Source organism: Cydia splendana, chromosome Z (assembly GCF_910591565.1).
Source record: "Cydia splendana chromosome Z, ilCydSple1.2, whole genome shotgun sequence".
NCBI lineage: Eukaryota > Metazoa > Arthropoda > Insecta > Lepidoptera > Tortricidae > Cydia > Cydia splendana.
Window position 1 is genome coordinate 44338080 of NC_085987.1, and position 13939 is coordinate 44352018.

The window sequence follows — 13939 nt, forward strand, 5'->3', positions numbered from 1 at the left end:
CCATTGGGATATAAAACAGCTAAATAGTTATTTTGTAAGCTAACTATTCGACAATATTATTCGCAAATAATTTATTCGTGGGCTATTTTATTCGCGAATAATTCATTCGCCGAATAAATTATTCGCGAATGAATTGAACACGAATGATCATTCGAAAAAATTATTGAATGAATGAATTTTGCCCATCTTTGACTGAAACTACCACGAACGGAATATGCTATATTTTTCTTTAGCAAAATCGCATTTTGCTCACTGTTAGCAAAGTACCCTTGTTCGAGCTGCTTAGGTGAAAAATAAATTAAATTGGTACAACACATATCAATCACATTGAACATCCATATATACATTACTTCAATCTCCGCTACACGCCAAGGCCGGCTTAGGCCCGCGTGTATTTAAGGTCCGTTTCGCCGTGTACACGGGTACACGGGTACCCGGATACACGGATCTTAATTACACGTGTGCCCGACTACACGTGTAGAACGGGTCAGAAAACCGTGTACGTGTAGTTCGGAAACGGGTACCGAACACGTGTACACGAAACCCGGACACGACCGCGAGCCCTAGTACCTACCGCATTCGTTCTTCTAGTCTAGCCGCCAGTTGATCAACACATCGTCCACGTTTGTTGGTCATTCCGAGCTGGTTCGTGGTACAATGGGCTGATTGTCAGCAATCGAAATGTCGACCAAAAGCACGTAAAATCGTCCTACGCCCAGGCTGATGCGTCCTACGCCCAGATATGTTTCTCTATGTATAAGAATCAGCCGCATTATAGTTGCATGTCGCGTATGATAAAAGCAAATTTAAACAATCAACAAAGGCATTTTTATCTAATATGACATTAGGTAAGTTTAATGACAATTACATTTTAACCATAGTGTTGATTTTCAACCACGCAAAGAGGTTCGTTAATTATAGGAAATGTAATTAATTAAGTATTTCACATTTCTCATGCACGTTTTAAACCAAAATAATAATCAAACACAATCATAACATGAAAAAAAATCCTGTTCAACCTGGGCATGGGCAATTTATTCGAAAACAATTTTATGAAACATGTCAAACCTTTTTATTACTCCAGGTAAACATAGGGGTTCATGGTAAAAGAGTTTACGATATAATTTTTTATTGTTTATGACGATTGAGTACTTTTGAGTGATTGTCAATGTCACCATTTGCACTGTTTATTGTCGTTAGTACTATTTAATATTGAGAAATTACATACATACTACACCCAAAAACTAAACAAGGGGAGCCACACGCTTAGAATCTCTTACCTACATAAATCCTGCGACGATTCTTACCGAGTAGCCAGAAGACCTATGAAACCCTACCTAAGGGGCAAAACTTAACATACCTGTCGTCTAACGATTGTTTACAAGTAAGTTCATTGACCCTGTTCCTGTTAGGGTTAGAACAAAGTAGTTTTTTGCATGGATGTTTAAAAGGCCATAATTTAGAAACGGTTGCCCATATTAACATAGTTTCTATGTAGAAAATATAGAGCTAAGGCTAAACTATCTCCCATTTCCGGAAAGGTCCGTCGTTAAATTCCACGCTGTATACATATTTTCCTTATCGAACTTCCTCTTGCCCATCCATTGCATTTCTCAATGCAATTAAATATGTCATTGTCTCCTGGATTAAGTAAGAGTTTTTCCCCTGAACAACCTCTAAGTATGGTGATACTTGTATTGTATTATATGGTGACTAACGGACGAGTTAGTCTACTCGTAACTATCATTCTGACAGGTAGAATATTTCCGTCATGCCGTTTCCCTCGGTGTTAATGCAAATAATACTATCTTTTATTACTATACTCAGTGCTGTGGCGCTTCGGAGCTTTGTTCTAGCCAGTCCTGATGGTGAGTCTATATCTTTCCGGTGCCTTTCGGTCTTTGAGTATTTAGTAACCGGAGACGGCATGGCTGTCATTTTCTGTACAAAACAGTCTGCCGATTTTTGTGGGGGAGGGGCACGTCAAATATATTATGGCAATTTGTACATGATTTGTACGTAACGTACAAATAGCCATGTCAGATTAAACGTCAGTCTATTCAAAAGTTTGCACAATTGTGCAAGGTTTTCGGCAGAGAGGTAAACTCTTAAAGGTGACTCCGGTTATTAAATGCTGTAAGTTTTCGTTGGAGATTGTAAAATCATACTTGAATAAATGTTGTTTTTCGACACTGAACCTAAAACGCAGTATCAGTAGACTGTTTTCTAATTATAAGCATTTCTTCCCATAAGACACTAGATGACTAGAGTCAAAGAGAATATGTAGAGTGTTAGAGTTAGACCAAGATAACTCTGCAACGATTTTGATAGCACACCCAGTGTAGCTGGTGTTATTTTAAACGTCAAACTTCTATGAAAGTAAGACGTACCTATAAATAACACTTGCACTATCATATAATACCCTAAATATAACTACCGACCCGCCCCGGCTTCGCACGGGTTAACAAATTATACACCTAAACTTTCCTCAATAATCACTCTAACGATAGGTGAAAACCGCATGAAAATCCGTTCAGTAGTTTTTAGGGTTCCGTACCCAAAGGGTAAAACGGGACCCTATTACTAAGACTCCGCTGTCCGTCCGTCCGTCCGTCTGTCACCAGGCTGTATCTCACGAACCGTGATAGACTAGACAGATAGATTAGACAGTTGAAATTTTCACAGATGATGTATTTCTGTTGCCGCTATAACAACAAATACTAAAAAGTACGGAACCCTCGGTGGGCGAGTCCGACTAGCACTTGTCCGGTTTTTTGAGTTTATCGCGGCGGGGGACTTTGTTTTATAACTTTTATAAGGTATTAGTGATAACAATAACTACCTATTTGTCTCATTTGAAAACAATGACACATTTGCTAGAATATAATCACGGAATAATTTGAAATACAATAATTTTCGTATTATACGAGTAAGTGACAATTAAATAATGACAAATGAGTTAAGAGTTTAGTTATTGAAGCGCACTGCTTATATTTGTTACATGAATGTCACGGACGCAATAACATTTTTTTTTCTGCGTTTTTTTTTTAACTAAATAATCACGGAATGTGACGTAATCTAGCTTCACGCTATAGTCTGTATCTTTAGGTATATAAATAAAAGTAAACAAACAATTTGTACAGTTTCGCGTAGTCTGCTCGCTTGCTGACTATAACATAAAAAAAAAAAAAAAAAAAAAAAAGTATAATATTTATTGGTTACCCAACCAATTACAAAACCGCCTGGATCAGTCACTGAACGACCTGACTTTAACCTACGTTACTTGATCGTGTAATGTTTTCATCTACCCTCAACTGGCTTAAGGAGCCATTTGAGGGTAGATTTAGTTTACTTTTATTTAAATACCTAAAGATACAGAGTTTATAGACAATATTCCAGATGACGCGAACCACTTGGTGAAAATTCAGGTTATTTTTTGTATTTCATGATACCACAATAACCTGTCTATTCTATTCTGGTTTTTGTTTACAGTCCTGAAAGAGCGTGTTCACTATCCGCCAGAGTGTCATTTTTATTATTCTATTTCTCTATTTCTTTCTCACTCTATCAGTACAGCTGCATCTCGCTCTTGCAAGACAGCAAGATGATGAGTACTAGGGTTTAGACATTAAAAGTGACGTTTCCTTGAAACTCGTTTCTACCTTTTATTGTAGGTATACAATAGTACACAGACTAAAACCTAACAGTCCATAGCGTCCGTGTGGTACATCTATAGGTAGGTACATTTGCTAGTAGATTTGCAAGGTTATTTTTTAGATTCAGCCGAAGGTTCGGTTTCGGCCACAAAACTGCTGAATCTTTGGACAGCACGTGGGCTGCACCGATACTAAATCTTCGATAGTGTCCAACCGAAGTTTCGTTTCAACCTGTGTCCACCTTAGGTCCTTCTTACATTAAATGCAATTCCCAATATGTCAGTTAAATCTGCGAGCTTAACAAAATAATTAACAGAACCGACAGTCAAAAATGGCGATGACGGTCGGTCGGCCGTCATCATTAATCTCATAGTAATTGTAATTAGCCTTTATTATTGAAGTCAGCTGGTAGTATATATTAATTCGGTTTTATAGCTTTGACTTCAACTCGTCCTTTGACGTAGGCCTCCTCCATAAATTTCCATTTTATTCTATCTTTTGCTGTTTGCATCCATTTACCTCCTCCTATTCTTTTTAGATCATTCGACCATCTAAACTTTTGTGGACCACTCTTTCTTTTATTATATCTTGGGCAGCACTCTACAAGGTCCTTTGTCCACTTATCTAGGGTTTCTCTCATCATATGGCCTGTCCAGCGCCATTTTTGTTCTTTTATTATTTTAGTTATTGTTTTTGTTTTTGATTTTACCTTGATTATGGATAATTCGACTCTGTCTCTAAGCTTTATATTAAGTACTAGACGGGCCCGCAGCTCCGCTCGCGTAAATGAAATAAAGAGTTCGTCTTATGTTTAGTTAAATACCGACATTATTATGTATTCAACCCTGCCATGGTTTAAAACTGTGATAGGGATTTCTTATTTGTAGCCGTTATTTGGATAACTCAATTCGCTAATTTCAAAAAATGATGTGAGTTGATAAAAGGCAAGATTGTATTTTTTCATCTACACGTATTTATTTAAAACTTGTTTCAAGATAAAATAATTATTTGTTCTTATAAGCCTAGTTGCAAAAACGTTCATTAGATTAATTTTCGCCTTAAGACGAATATGGACGACCACCGCCCTTAAATCGCCTTTTCATACAATCATAGGTAGTCTAGTCCTCTCGGTCTTGCGATAGCTCTCGCCAGTCGCCATGGCCGAGGTTGAGCAGGTCTTGAGCAACTACGTCGTTTCAGCGGTACCTAGGACGTCCACTCGGGCGTCTCCCATTTTGTTGTCCCAAGTACCTGCGCTCTCTTCACGGCACGATCCTCTCCCATTCTCTCTAAGTGACCGAGCCACCACTGAATTTAGCCGCTTTTGGACCACATCCTATTTCTATGGCAACAAAATTATATTACGATATTTGGCTGACTGCTGACTGTACATTTGCTTATTTTTATCAGGTCGCTCAATAATATCTGAACATGCACTTTAATCTACCTACATAACTTACTATCAACTTTGTATTTTTGGCCCATCTCAGCATTCTTAGCCCGTTCCCCGGACGGGTTCGGAGCCGTGAAAGTCAATCTGAATAATATAACTCAAAAATAAATTTAAAACAACAAAATACAAATTGATAATAATAATATAGTAATTACTTTGATTGATAAGAATGATAAGTCATATATGACATAAATCACTCGTATGGGCTCTATAGACTAAGGTTGAGGTTGACAGCACTTTTTATTTTACTTCGTGTAAAAAAACTCAGAAATACCTGTATACCAACATGACAAACATAATTTAGTTTACTTTAACTTAAGGATTATTTGGTCTAATCTGTAGCAGCGCCAAACGAAAGCAACCGAGAGTTGCCGAGAAATGGCCGATGTCGTAAAATGAAGATTGTTATGAAAATTTATTTTCCTTATTGTAAATTAAATACGCATCGGAAGCGATAGTTTTTATACTCTAGTTCTATTCCCATATGTAGATAATTGATTTGAACAGGTTTTTCTTATCATACGTGCGTCGTATTCGAGAAACGTGTCAAAAACTTTTTTAGAAATTTGTAAGGCGCCATCTCGCTTCTTCCCTCGTTTTTTATCCCGTTCTGGTTTTTCAATTCTATATATATTAGGTCATTACCTATGAAATTGGCGTTTTGTTCGGAGAATTTCAACGAAACACGAATTTCCATACAATTAATTTTGCAGATATTTTTTTGATGGCTAATTCAAACCAAACAAAATTTTTCCAGTAATTTTTGACACCTTTAAGGTATGTTTTCAATATCTCCATTTCTTGAAAATTGGTACCATTAGAAAAATATAAGTAATTTTAATACTCGAACCGACAGCACATGAAAAGACCTATTTTCAAGGCTTAATTCTGAACACTTAACAATAAAAAATAACAATTAATTGCTGTCAAGCAGTTTGGCGAAATCATATTGTAGTTTTATTGTAATTGTGTATGTACTTTTGTAAAAAAAAAAAAAACTAAGATCAGACTTATATCTATGAACAAAAACGCCAATTTCATAGGTAAGGACCTAATATATATATGATGATGCTCCTTTCCATATGGTTTTGACACACATTAAGTTTTTGGTGCTGCTTTTTTGTAAGTCCCCAGGTTTGGCAACCGTAAGTTAATACTGGTATTATATAACTATTGAAAACTTTAAATTTCTGCTTTGTTGGTATTTATTAAAAACTTCTTTCAAGGACCAAAACTTTCTCCATGCGTTTGTGGTTCTTTTCTCAAGTTCCTTATCTGTCTGGTCTTCAGGTGATATTATTTGCCCAAGGTATACATATTCATTAACATAGTCTATTTCATTTCCATTCACTATAATTTGCTCCTTATCTCATATCTATTTCATTTCCATTCACTATAATCTCATAGTACTATCAATATTGAACTTACCTACAATTTACGGAGCCAGGGGGGCGATTTTTGAATTTCGATCGCTTTTTGATTTCGTCTCTCGAAAATCGGTGGAAAACGGTGAAAAGGTAATTTTTGAAATACGAGCGATATAAATTTGGAATCGAGTGGTGTTCAACACTCGTTTTCAATTCTATTAGTAGAATTAAAATGCCTAGTAGTGGAGATATTATTGAACAAAATACACGAAATCGAGCGGTCGAAATTCAAAAATCGGCCCCCTGTATTCATTCGGGTAGGCTTGTAATTAGCTCGTGATATTGCGTATATCATAATATTTTGGGGATTATTTGTATGTTTTGGCATAAATTTCATTATTTTGACAAATTTCAAATATTTATTTCAGTACTTCGTAAGGTTAATGGTAAGTATATACAATGAATACAATCATACAAAAAATTACTTAAATATACCTAAAATTAATAAAACAAGCTAAACAAAATATATTAATCTAAAAGAACTCAGCGAGTTGTACCGGGTGCAAAGGTGCCCATCACACTTACCGCGTTACCACGTTGGATAGCGATGACCAGCCTTTGCACCAGGTACAAACCCGCGCGAGCATCAGAGGTTCTCTCCCTTATTCTATGTCACACCTCCCTTATAAAAGCTATGGCGTTATAATCACCAAAATATGTTTGATAATTTATAAAACATGTTACTATGAAGGGAGCATAAAATTTTGACAGCATGTACAGGGCAGTTTTCAAAACCACTTTACCCAGTGTAAACACTGTCCCATGTACGTTGTGCGCGGCATATACCCGGGCCCGGGCAGAGTGTTTCTAATTCGCAGGTAGCGCTCGTCGAAAGTATGTCTCTGTTGCGATACGCGCTCCTCATCGCAGTGATGGGTGAGTCTTTTATACTATAAAGTGTTTACTTGTCTCTGTATAGATGTCCAAATTATGGATAGTATCAAATAAAATTGGAAAACTTCAAGAAAAATACAGGAAAATTTCATAGGACATTAAGATCGGAACATTATGATCCCCTTACATAAATATCACAAATTTTGAAGTCGCAGTTTCGGAGGCTTCCAAAGGCACATCAGTACACATGTACACAGTGAATCGGCAGTTTGTCACACAAATTGCTCGTTAAGTACCTAATCCCACGCAGTTAATGAGTTAAGTAATATATTCGTAATTTTATTTTACAAAACATCTTGTTTACCTTCGTTGTTCGCATGAAAATATAATCAATAAATAACCCTTTAGAATAAAATGAGTTTTTACGTACTAAATACTTTGAAAGCGTGGGTGATATTTTTCAAGTTTTTTTCCCTCGTCCCATTATAAATAACAGATGTACGTTAGTTTAATTAAATTACTGATGTTTCATGCTCCAGGACATGCTTTAAACAGTTTAAACCTCAAAAGCTAATTTCGACGCGTTTAAATAATTGCTCATGACATGACGACAATAAAGCTTAACATTTTGACAACTGGTGACATCTGCGATCTGCCAAACTTTGCTGCTCTCGTCATAGTAAAGGATGACTCACGCTAGACCGGGCCGTGTCCGATATGTCATTTCCTATGACGGCTGATTCTCGTGGTACTTTCCATTCCGTGAGACATCCTTAACACATGTAAAACGTTTTCACAGTCGGTCTAGAATCAAGTTGTTCAGTCAGCAGCAATAATTGCTAAGCGTTTTAAACACCTCGCCGGGTGTTCAGAATGATCTTGACGCGACTTTATTGTTAAGAGATGAGCGCGTCAAGGTAATTTTGAACACCTCGCCCGCTTAGCAACTTCTGCTGCTGACTGTTCAAGTACTTACATGACGATAATAGTGTAACAACTAGATATAATTCCTAAAGGAGCTACTAACTATTCCGTAAATTTCAAGGTTTTTCACGAATGCCAGAGAATCATAAATTATCAAATAACTTCATACAATACCTTAAAACGGCAACGCAGAGACGATAACCTTATCTACCAAGACTCAAAGCGTGTCTCCTAAATGAACAACAGTATCATTGTTATTTCACTAAGTATCCGTTGAATGTTTCCTAAAAAAATACCCTTATTAAAATTTGACCTAGTCCCACAGTAAACTCAAGAAGGCTTGTGTTGTGGGTACATTTACAACTATTATTGGTTGTGATTGTAATGTTACGGCAATTTAATACCTATGACATATGAAGAGAAAACAATAGCCTGCAATAAGAAACTTAAGAAAGTGCACTCGCACGAGATTACATCATACCTTACGTAGCATGGCTTCGATCAACCTTCGACTAAGAACTGGGGTATATCATTCTGTACTGTACCCATTCAGCGCTAATTATGACACGTTGTCGTTTTGCCTCTACGAATCATTTCTGCTACATACCGGGAAACTCAAGTTAGCGGCTACGACGTAGAGCTACGCGCGTAGGTCAGCGGTGGATGCGATAAAGCCGATAAAGATCTGCAAAATCTCGACTATTTATTGACATTTATGATTGAGAGTTAGCGAAGGTCTCCGTTTCAGCTTGGGCAAATATGCTTTTGTATGTCCGGATGTTCTCTTCTACAGGTCGCAATTAGCCTCATGCATGACTTTTTTTAATCATTATATATCGTTTGAGCACCAGGAAGAATAAAAATACTTTTATAAACCTTCCCATAATATTACTAAAAAATATTTAAAATGTTGAAAAAATATTGAGCGGTTAAAACGCTCATAATTTTTGGCGCGAATTCGACAGAACTGATGATGTCACTCGGTGTGGACGCAACTGACGTTTAGTTTGCTACTTAGTGGCGAGTCAGGTCATAATGCCATCTCTTTCACTCTTGGTTGGTCTTAACAATTTATTTAAACGAGTGACGTGGCGTTTTGATTAATGTCGTTGCGTTTCGCTCACTAGCTTTTCGCGGAGAAATTTTTGTACTTTATATTTATTATTTTAAGCAATTACATAAATGTAAATTATCATTTATGTAATTGCTTAAAATAATGTTAATATATTGCATAACGGAAATGCATTTGTAACATGATATAACGGCAACAAACATCTGAATAAAAAATAAACTTCATGCATGAGACTAATTCTCAACCGATTCTCGTGAAATTTTGTGAGCAGGTACAGTGATTTTTTTTTTCACAAATAATGTTTATTTAAGTACATAAAAGATATATACAGTGATAGGAACTACTAAACTAAATTAATAACTAGCTTATTTTTTCTGTCGATAACTTCTTGGATTTTTTTTAATACGGCGGGTTCATACATTTATTCAGTCTTGAGGATGAGTCACGTTAGACCGGGCCGTATCCGAGCCGGAGCTTCCGGCGCATCGTTTTCTATGGAAAACATCACGTGATTGCCTGATCGGACACAGCTGGGTCTAATGTGAGTCATCCTTTATGCTTGCTCACAGAGTTACTATTTAGTTCTAACTATTTAACCCACTTGAGTCGAAAGATGGTATTCTCTGAAGCTGTCCACTTATTTTCCAATTTGGCTTGCAAGGACATATGAAAATTAGTCAATAATGACAGATTATATGCCTATTGTACGACCAGCCTTGGATATATACATACACAATTCAACACGTCTCGGCGGTTTAGAAATACAACTTGTTTATTCACAGGTGCTCAAATATATTCGTTATTATTATCTCATTGAGATCTAGGCTGTTGCCTGGCCTACTTTGATCAGCGAATTAGCGAGTAGCGATAAGCGAGTTTTTATTTAGCGAGCGAATGTTTTCTTCATTATACTTAAATCCAGTACCGTGTACTCTGTGTTTCATTCGATAGCGTGACTTAGCGCGTTTGCGTTACGTGTCATTTTGTATGGCATTTTGAGTTTCCAAAACGACCTTGGCGTGCTGTACAAAATCTCATATTTATTATTTGGTATAATAAACACAAATCGATATGTGTAAACAGGCCCCAATGCCCCAACTTCTTAACCTTAGCTGTCAGTACCAACCAGGAAAACTATACTCATTCTTTTCTTTTGGGTGCTAGTACTAGTGTAAGACAAAGATAGTATGATTCTCTCTGAGACAGTCCTATGACAAACTATACATAAAAAATACAATGTAATAACTACGATTTAAAAAAATACGACTAGCACTCAGGAACCCTAAAATGTATCGCATGATTAATTTCCCATATATAAAATAAAATGTTTAGGTACGAACGTTTTCAAAAACGTGATGACCAACCGGTTTGAAAACGATATCTTCTAAAAAGTTATATATAAGTGCATAATAATCATTATCGTTAAGGTGCAGTGGGTTCAGCCAGCAGTGTTTTTTTAATCGTAGCGTTTTTAACACACTTTTATTTAGCTATGTTTGATTCAAATCTTGTAAAATTTAATTTGAACCACTATAGCAATCTTAAGGCCTTTCTATAGTAACTTCATCGATTCGAAACCTCATTTATAGTCGCACCAAAAAAAGTCTGCAGCGGATTTGATAGTCCACGCAGTGTAACTGTTATTTATACGTCATAATTTCATAGAAGTTTGACGTTTAAAATGACACTTGCACTGCGTGGGCTATCAAAATGGCTGCAGACTTTTCACGGTCTAACTCTAACAACTTTCGCTCGATAGAAAAAAAATCACCAACATAAGTCTAAAACACGCCATTAAAAATGTGTAACGATTTTTATATAAAAGCTAAAAATATGAAAATTGCTTCTAAAACTGCGCAATTTTATTTTTGATCGGACTCATCGATTATTTTGTTTTGTTAAAACTAACTAAAAATAACAATGCAAAGCAAGATGTCACGCGCAGCCTTTTCGCTCACGTTAACGCTCACGCTCAGTGAGAGTGAGAGAACCTGAACTCACGGCGCCTTAAGTTTAATTTTTTTAATGAACTAATGTCTTTGCACTCGTAACCGAAATGCCCTCTAGGTAATCGCATCTCGTGTGCCCAGTCTAGTATACCTTGAACCATAGATTGGAATAGACTACACGTTATTGGGAGCCACACTTATATCGGTTATTCATGAGGAACTCAGAGCATTGAAAATTCATTTGTTTTGTTTTATGATGGCATTACAAGAAGTTTTTGTAGTTAAAAAACAAAAAACAGGCATGAGTGTTACCTTACATCCACCTTGCTTGTGTGAGGTCAAAACCGGTAGGTACTATGCTATTTTTTTGTGTTTCTCTGTCGAGCTATTTCTTTTGTTTAATAGAGATTTGAATTGATTATTTTCCATATAACAAGTCTGTTAGAATAGACCACTATTCTTGGCCACATGATAGAGTCAGACCAAGAAAAGTCTGCAGCGGATTTGATAGCCCACGCAGTGCACGTGTTATTTTAAACGTCAAACTTCTATGAAATTATGACGTATAAATAACACTTACACTGAGTGGGCTATCAAATCCGCTGCAAACTTTTCTTGGTCCGACTCTATTTTATTTCTGTTTTCGAACAAGCACTTAAAACGATTTCTAAAATATGAAATTGTTTTACACAAGTCATGTATGTAGTAAGTTTTACGAAAATAATATTCAGTGACTTTAAATCAGCAAAAACTCATAAAAACATATTCGGATTTTTTTTTTTTTGGTCCTTGATATAGAATAAGAACTGGATACCTACCCAATACATTGAACTTGAGTTTAAGCTAAATCTAGTCATTGAACAGTTGCAAGCTTGGTTTAACTCAAACGGTCTCAAATTGAACACTGAGAAAACAAAATGCATCCTCTTCAGTGGTCGCACCGTCAACTACCCACAACTGACTTTGTGTGGAGACATCCAGCGGGCTCAGCACGGTTCCATTTTTATCGACTATCACTATGCGCATCCCTTTCGCACTTACATACTTGTTAGAACGTGACAGGCATGGTGACAAGGGATAAAAACGCGACCGTGCTAAGCCGCCAGGTTGTTAGGCTCGTAAGGTTCTTGGGTTTCCAACTTGATAACACGCTTTCATGGAAGCCTCACGTCGAGCTAGTATGCAACAAGTTGGCTACCTCTATATATGCACTGCGTGAGCTTAGCAGACTGGTGTCGCCAAAAACACTCCTGCAGGTGTATTATGCCTATATATTCCATCATATCCTACGGCGTTATCCTTTAGGGGTAACTCATCGGATAGTAAAAGAGTGCTAATTTTACAAAAAAAAGCTCTTCGTATCGTAGCGGGTGTTCCCAGAAATACGTCTTGCCGAGATTTGTTTTAATCAAAAAGAATATTAACTGTATGCTCGATGTATATACACGATACAGTGATGAATGTGAAGCGAAACTTGAAAACATTCAAACGAGCCGATGAAGTCCACAATTATAACACACGAAACGCTCATCGCCTCACGAATATTCGTAAAAGGCTGGCCCTATGTACAAAAGATCCAAGGGTGATGGGACCATCCCTTTATGAAAAGTTACCTAAACGTGTGAAAGACATAGCCAGTGTGTCGGAATTTCAGTCCCAACTAAAGCAAATACTGCTAGGAAATACAATATATTGTATGGACGAATTCATGAGACCTTAAACTATGTATTGTTTGTTAGAATATCCCGTATTTAATAATGTACTTTTGACGATCATAATATTAATTCTTATATATTAATATAATAATTTATAATGCAATGTAATATTATGAAATAAATAAATATCATATCATATCATATCATATCAATCAGCCGCAAAAAATGGCCCCGCAAAAGTAACGTTAAAACAGATCACGCGTTACTTTTTCGTTTAGTCTTGTATGGACCGCTCAAATGTGAAGTTGTCAACAATGTCGTAAAATGGTCGTAAAAATATGCAAAAATAACAATGATAAAACAAGGAAAAAGCATGGAATGTATTTCTTTCGGTTAGTTCTTTGGATAGCATTACATAATTTATGTAATATGGTGGTATTTTCATGGTTTTGTAATAAATTATTTTGTTAGTACCAAAGAAGGGTTATGAAGGAACAAAAATCTAATGAGACGATGTGAGGTCAATACTTTTTTTTTATGGAATTCGTAAGATATATTATTATGTTTAAATTAAAGATTTCCAAGAAAACCTATGCGACTGCTATTATAGCAAGAGATAGGGGTGATGCAGTTTTAAACAAGGCAAAACGGCACTTGTGTGTTCGACCCATTTCCCTGTTTCCGACATATACACGACCAATAAGGGCTTACATCGACTAACTGTAAATGCTAAACCTATCTGAACACAGTGACAACCACAGGATTTTTTTGATAAAGACCGTAACCAATCAGTACCAGTAGCGACCTAAATGTCCCCGTGCACTATATTGCAAAGAACGAAAGTGCGGAGAGTATATGTAGATCTAAAATACACAGTAATTTAATAAGTTGAATTTATTTCAAGGAAAATAGTATTATAAGACGTATACTTATTAAAAATAACCATGTTACCATGAATTAATTTTATTT

The 13939-nt window shown here is 36.3% G+C and overlaps 1 protein-coding gene across 3 annotated transcripts in view; it reads left to right on the forward strand.

Annotated features, from left to right (window-relative positions):
- LOC134804093 (beta-alanyl-dopamine/carcinine hydrolase) overlaps positions 1-13939 on the forward strand; it is a 78325-nt gene that overhangs the window by 11643 nt on the left and 52743 nt on the right. Inside the window, exon 1 of one of the 3 annotated variants that reach the window (XM_063777019.1) lies at positions 1762-1868. The exons of 1 other annotated variant lie outside the window; for it this stretch is intronic. In XM_063777019.1, the coding sequence (XP_063633089.1) occupies positions 1772-1868 (97 nt within the window). In that variant the 5' untranslated portion in view covers positions 1762-1771. Of the gene's footprint in view, positions 1-1761; positions 1869-7356; positions 7413-13939 lie in introns of those variants that run through there. One more of the 3 variants, XM_063777021.1, reaches the window with a different exon arrangement.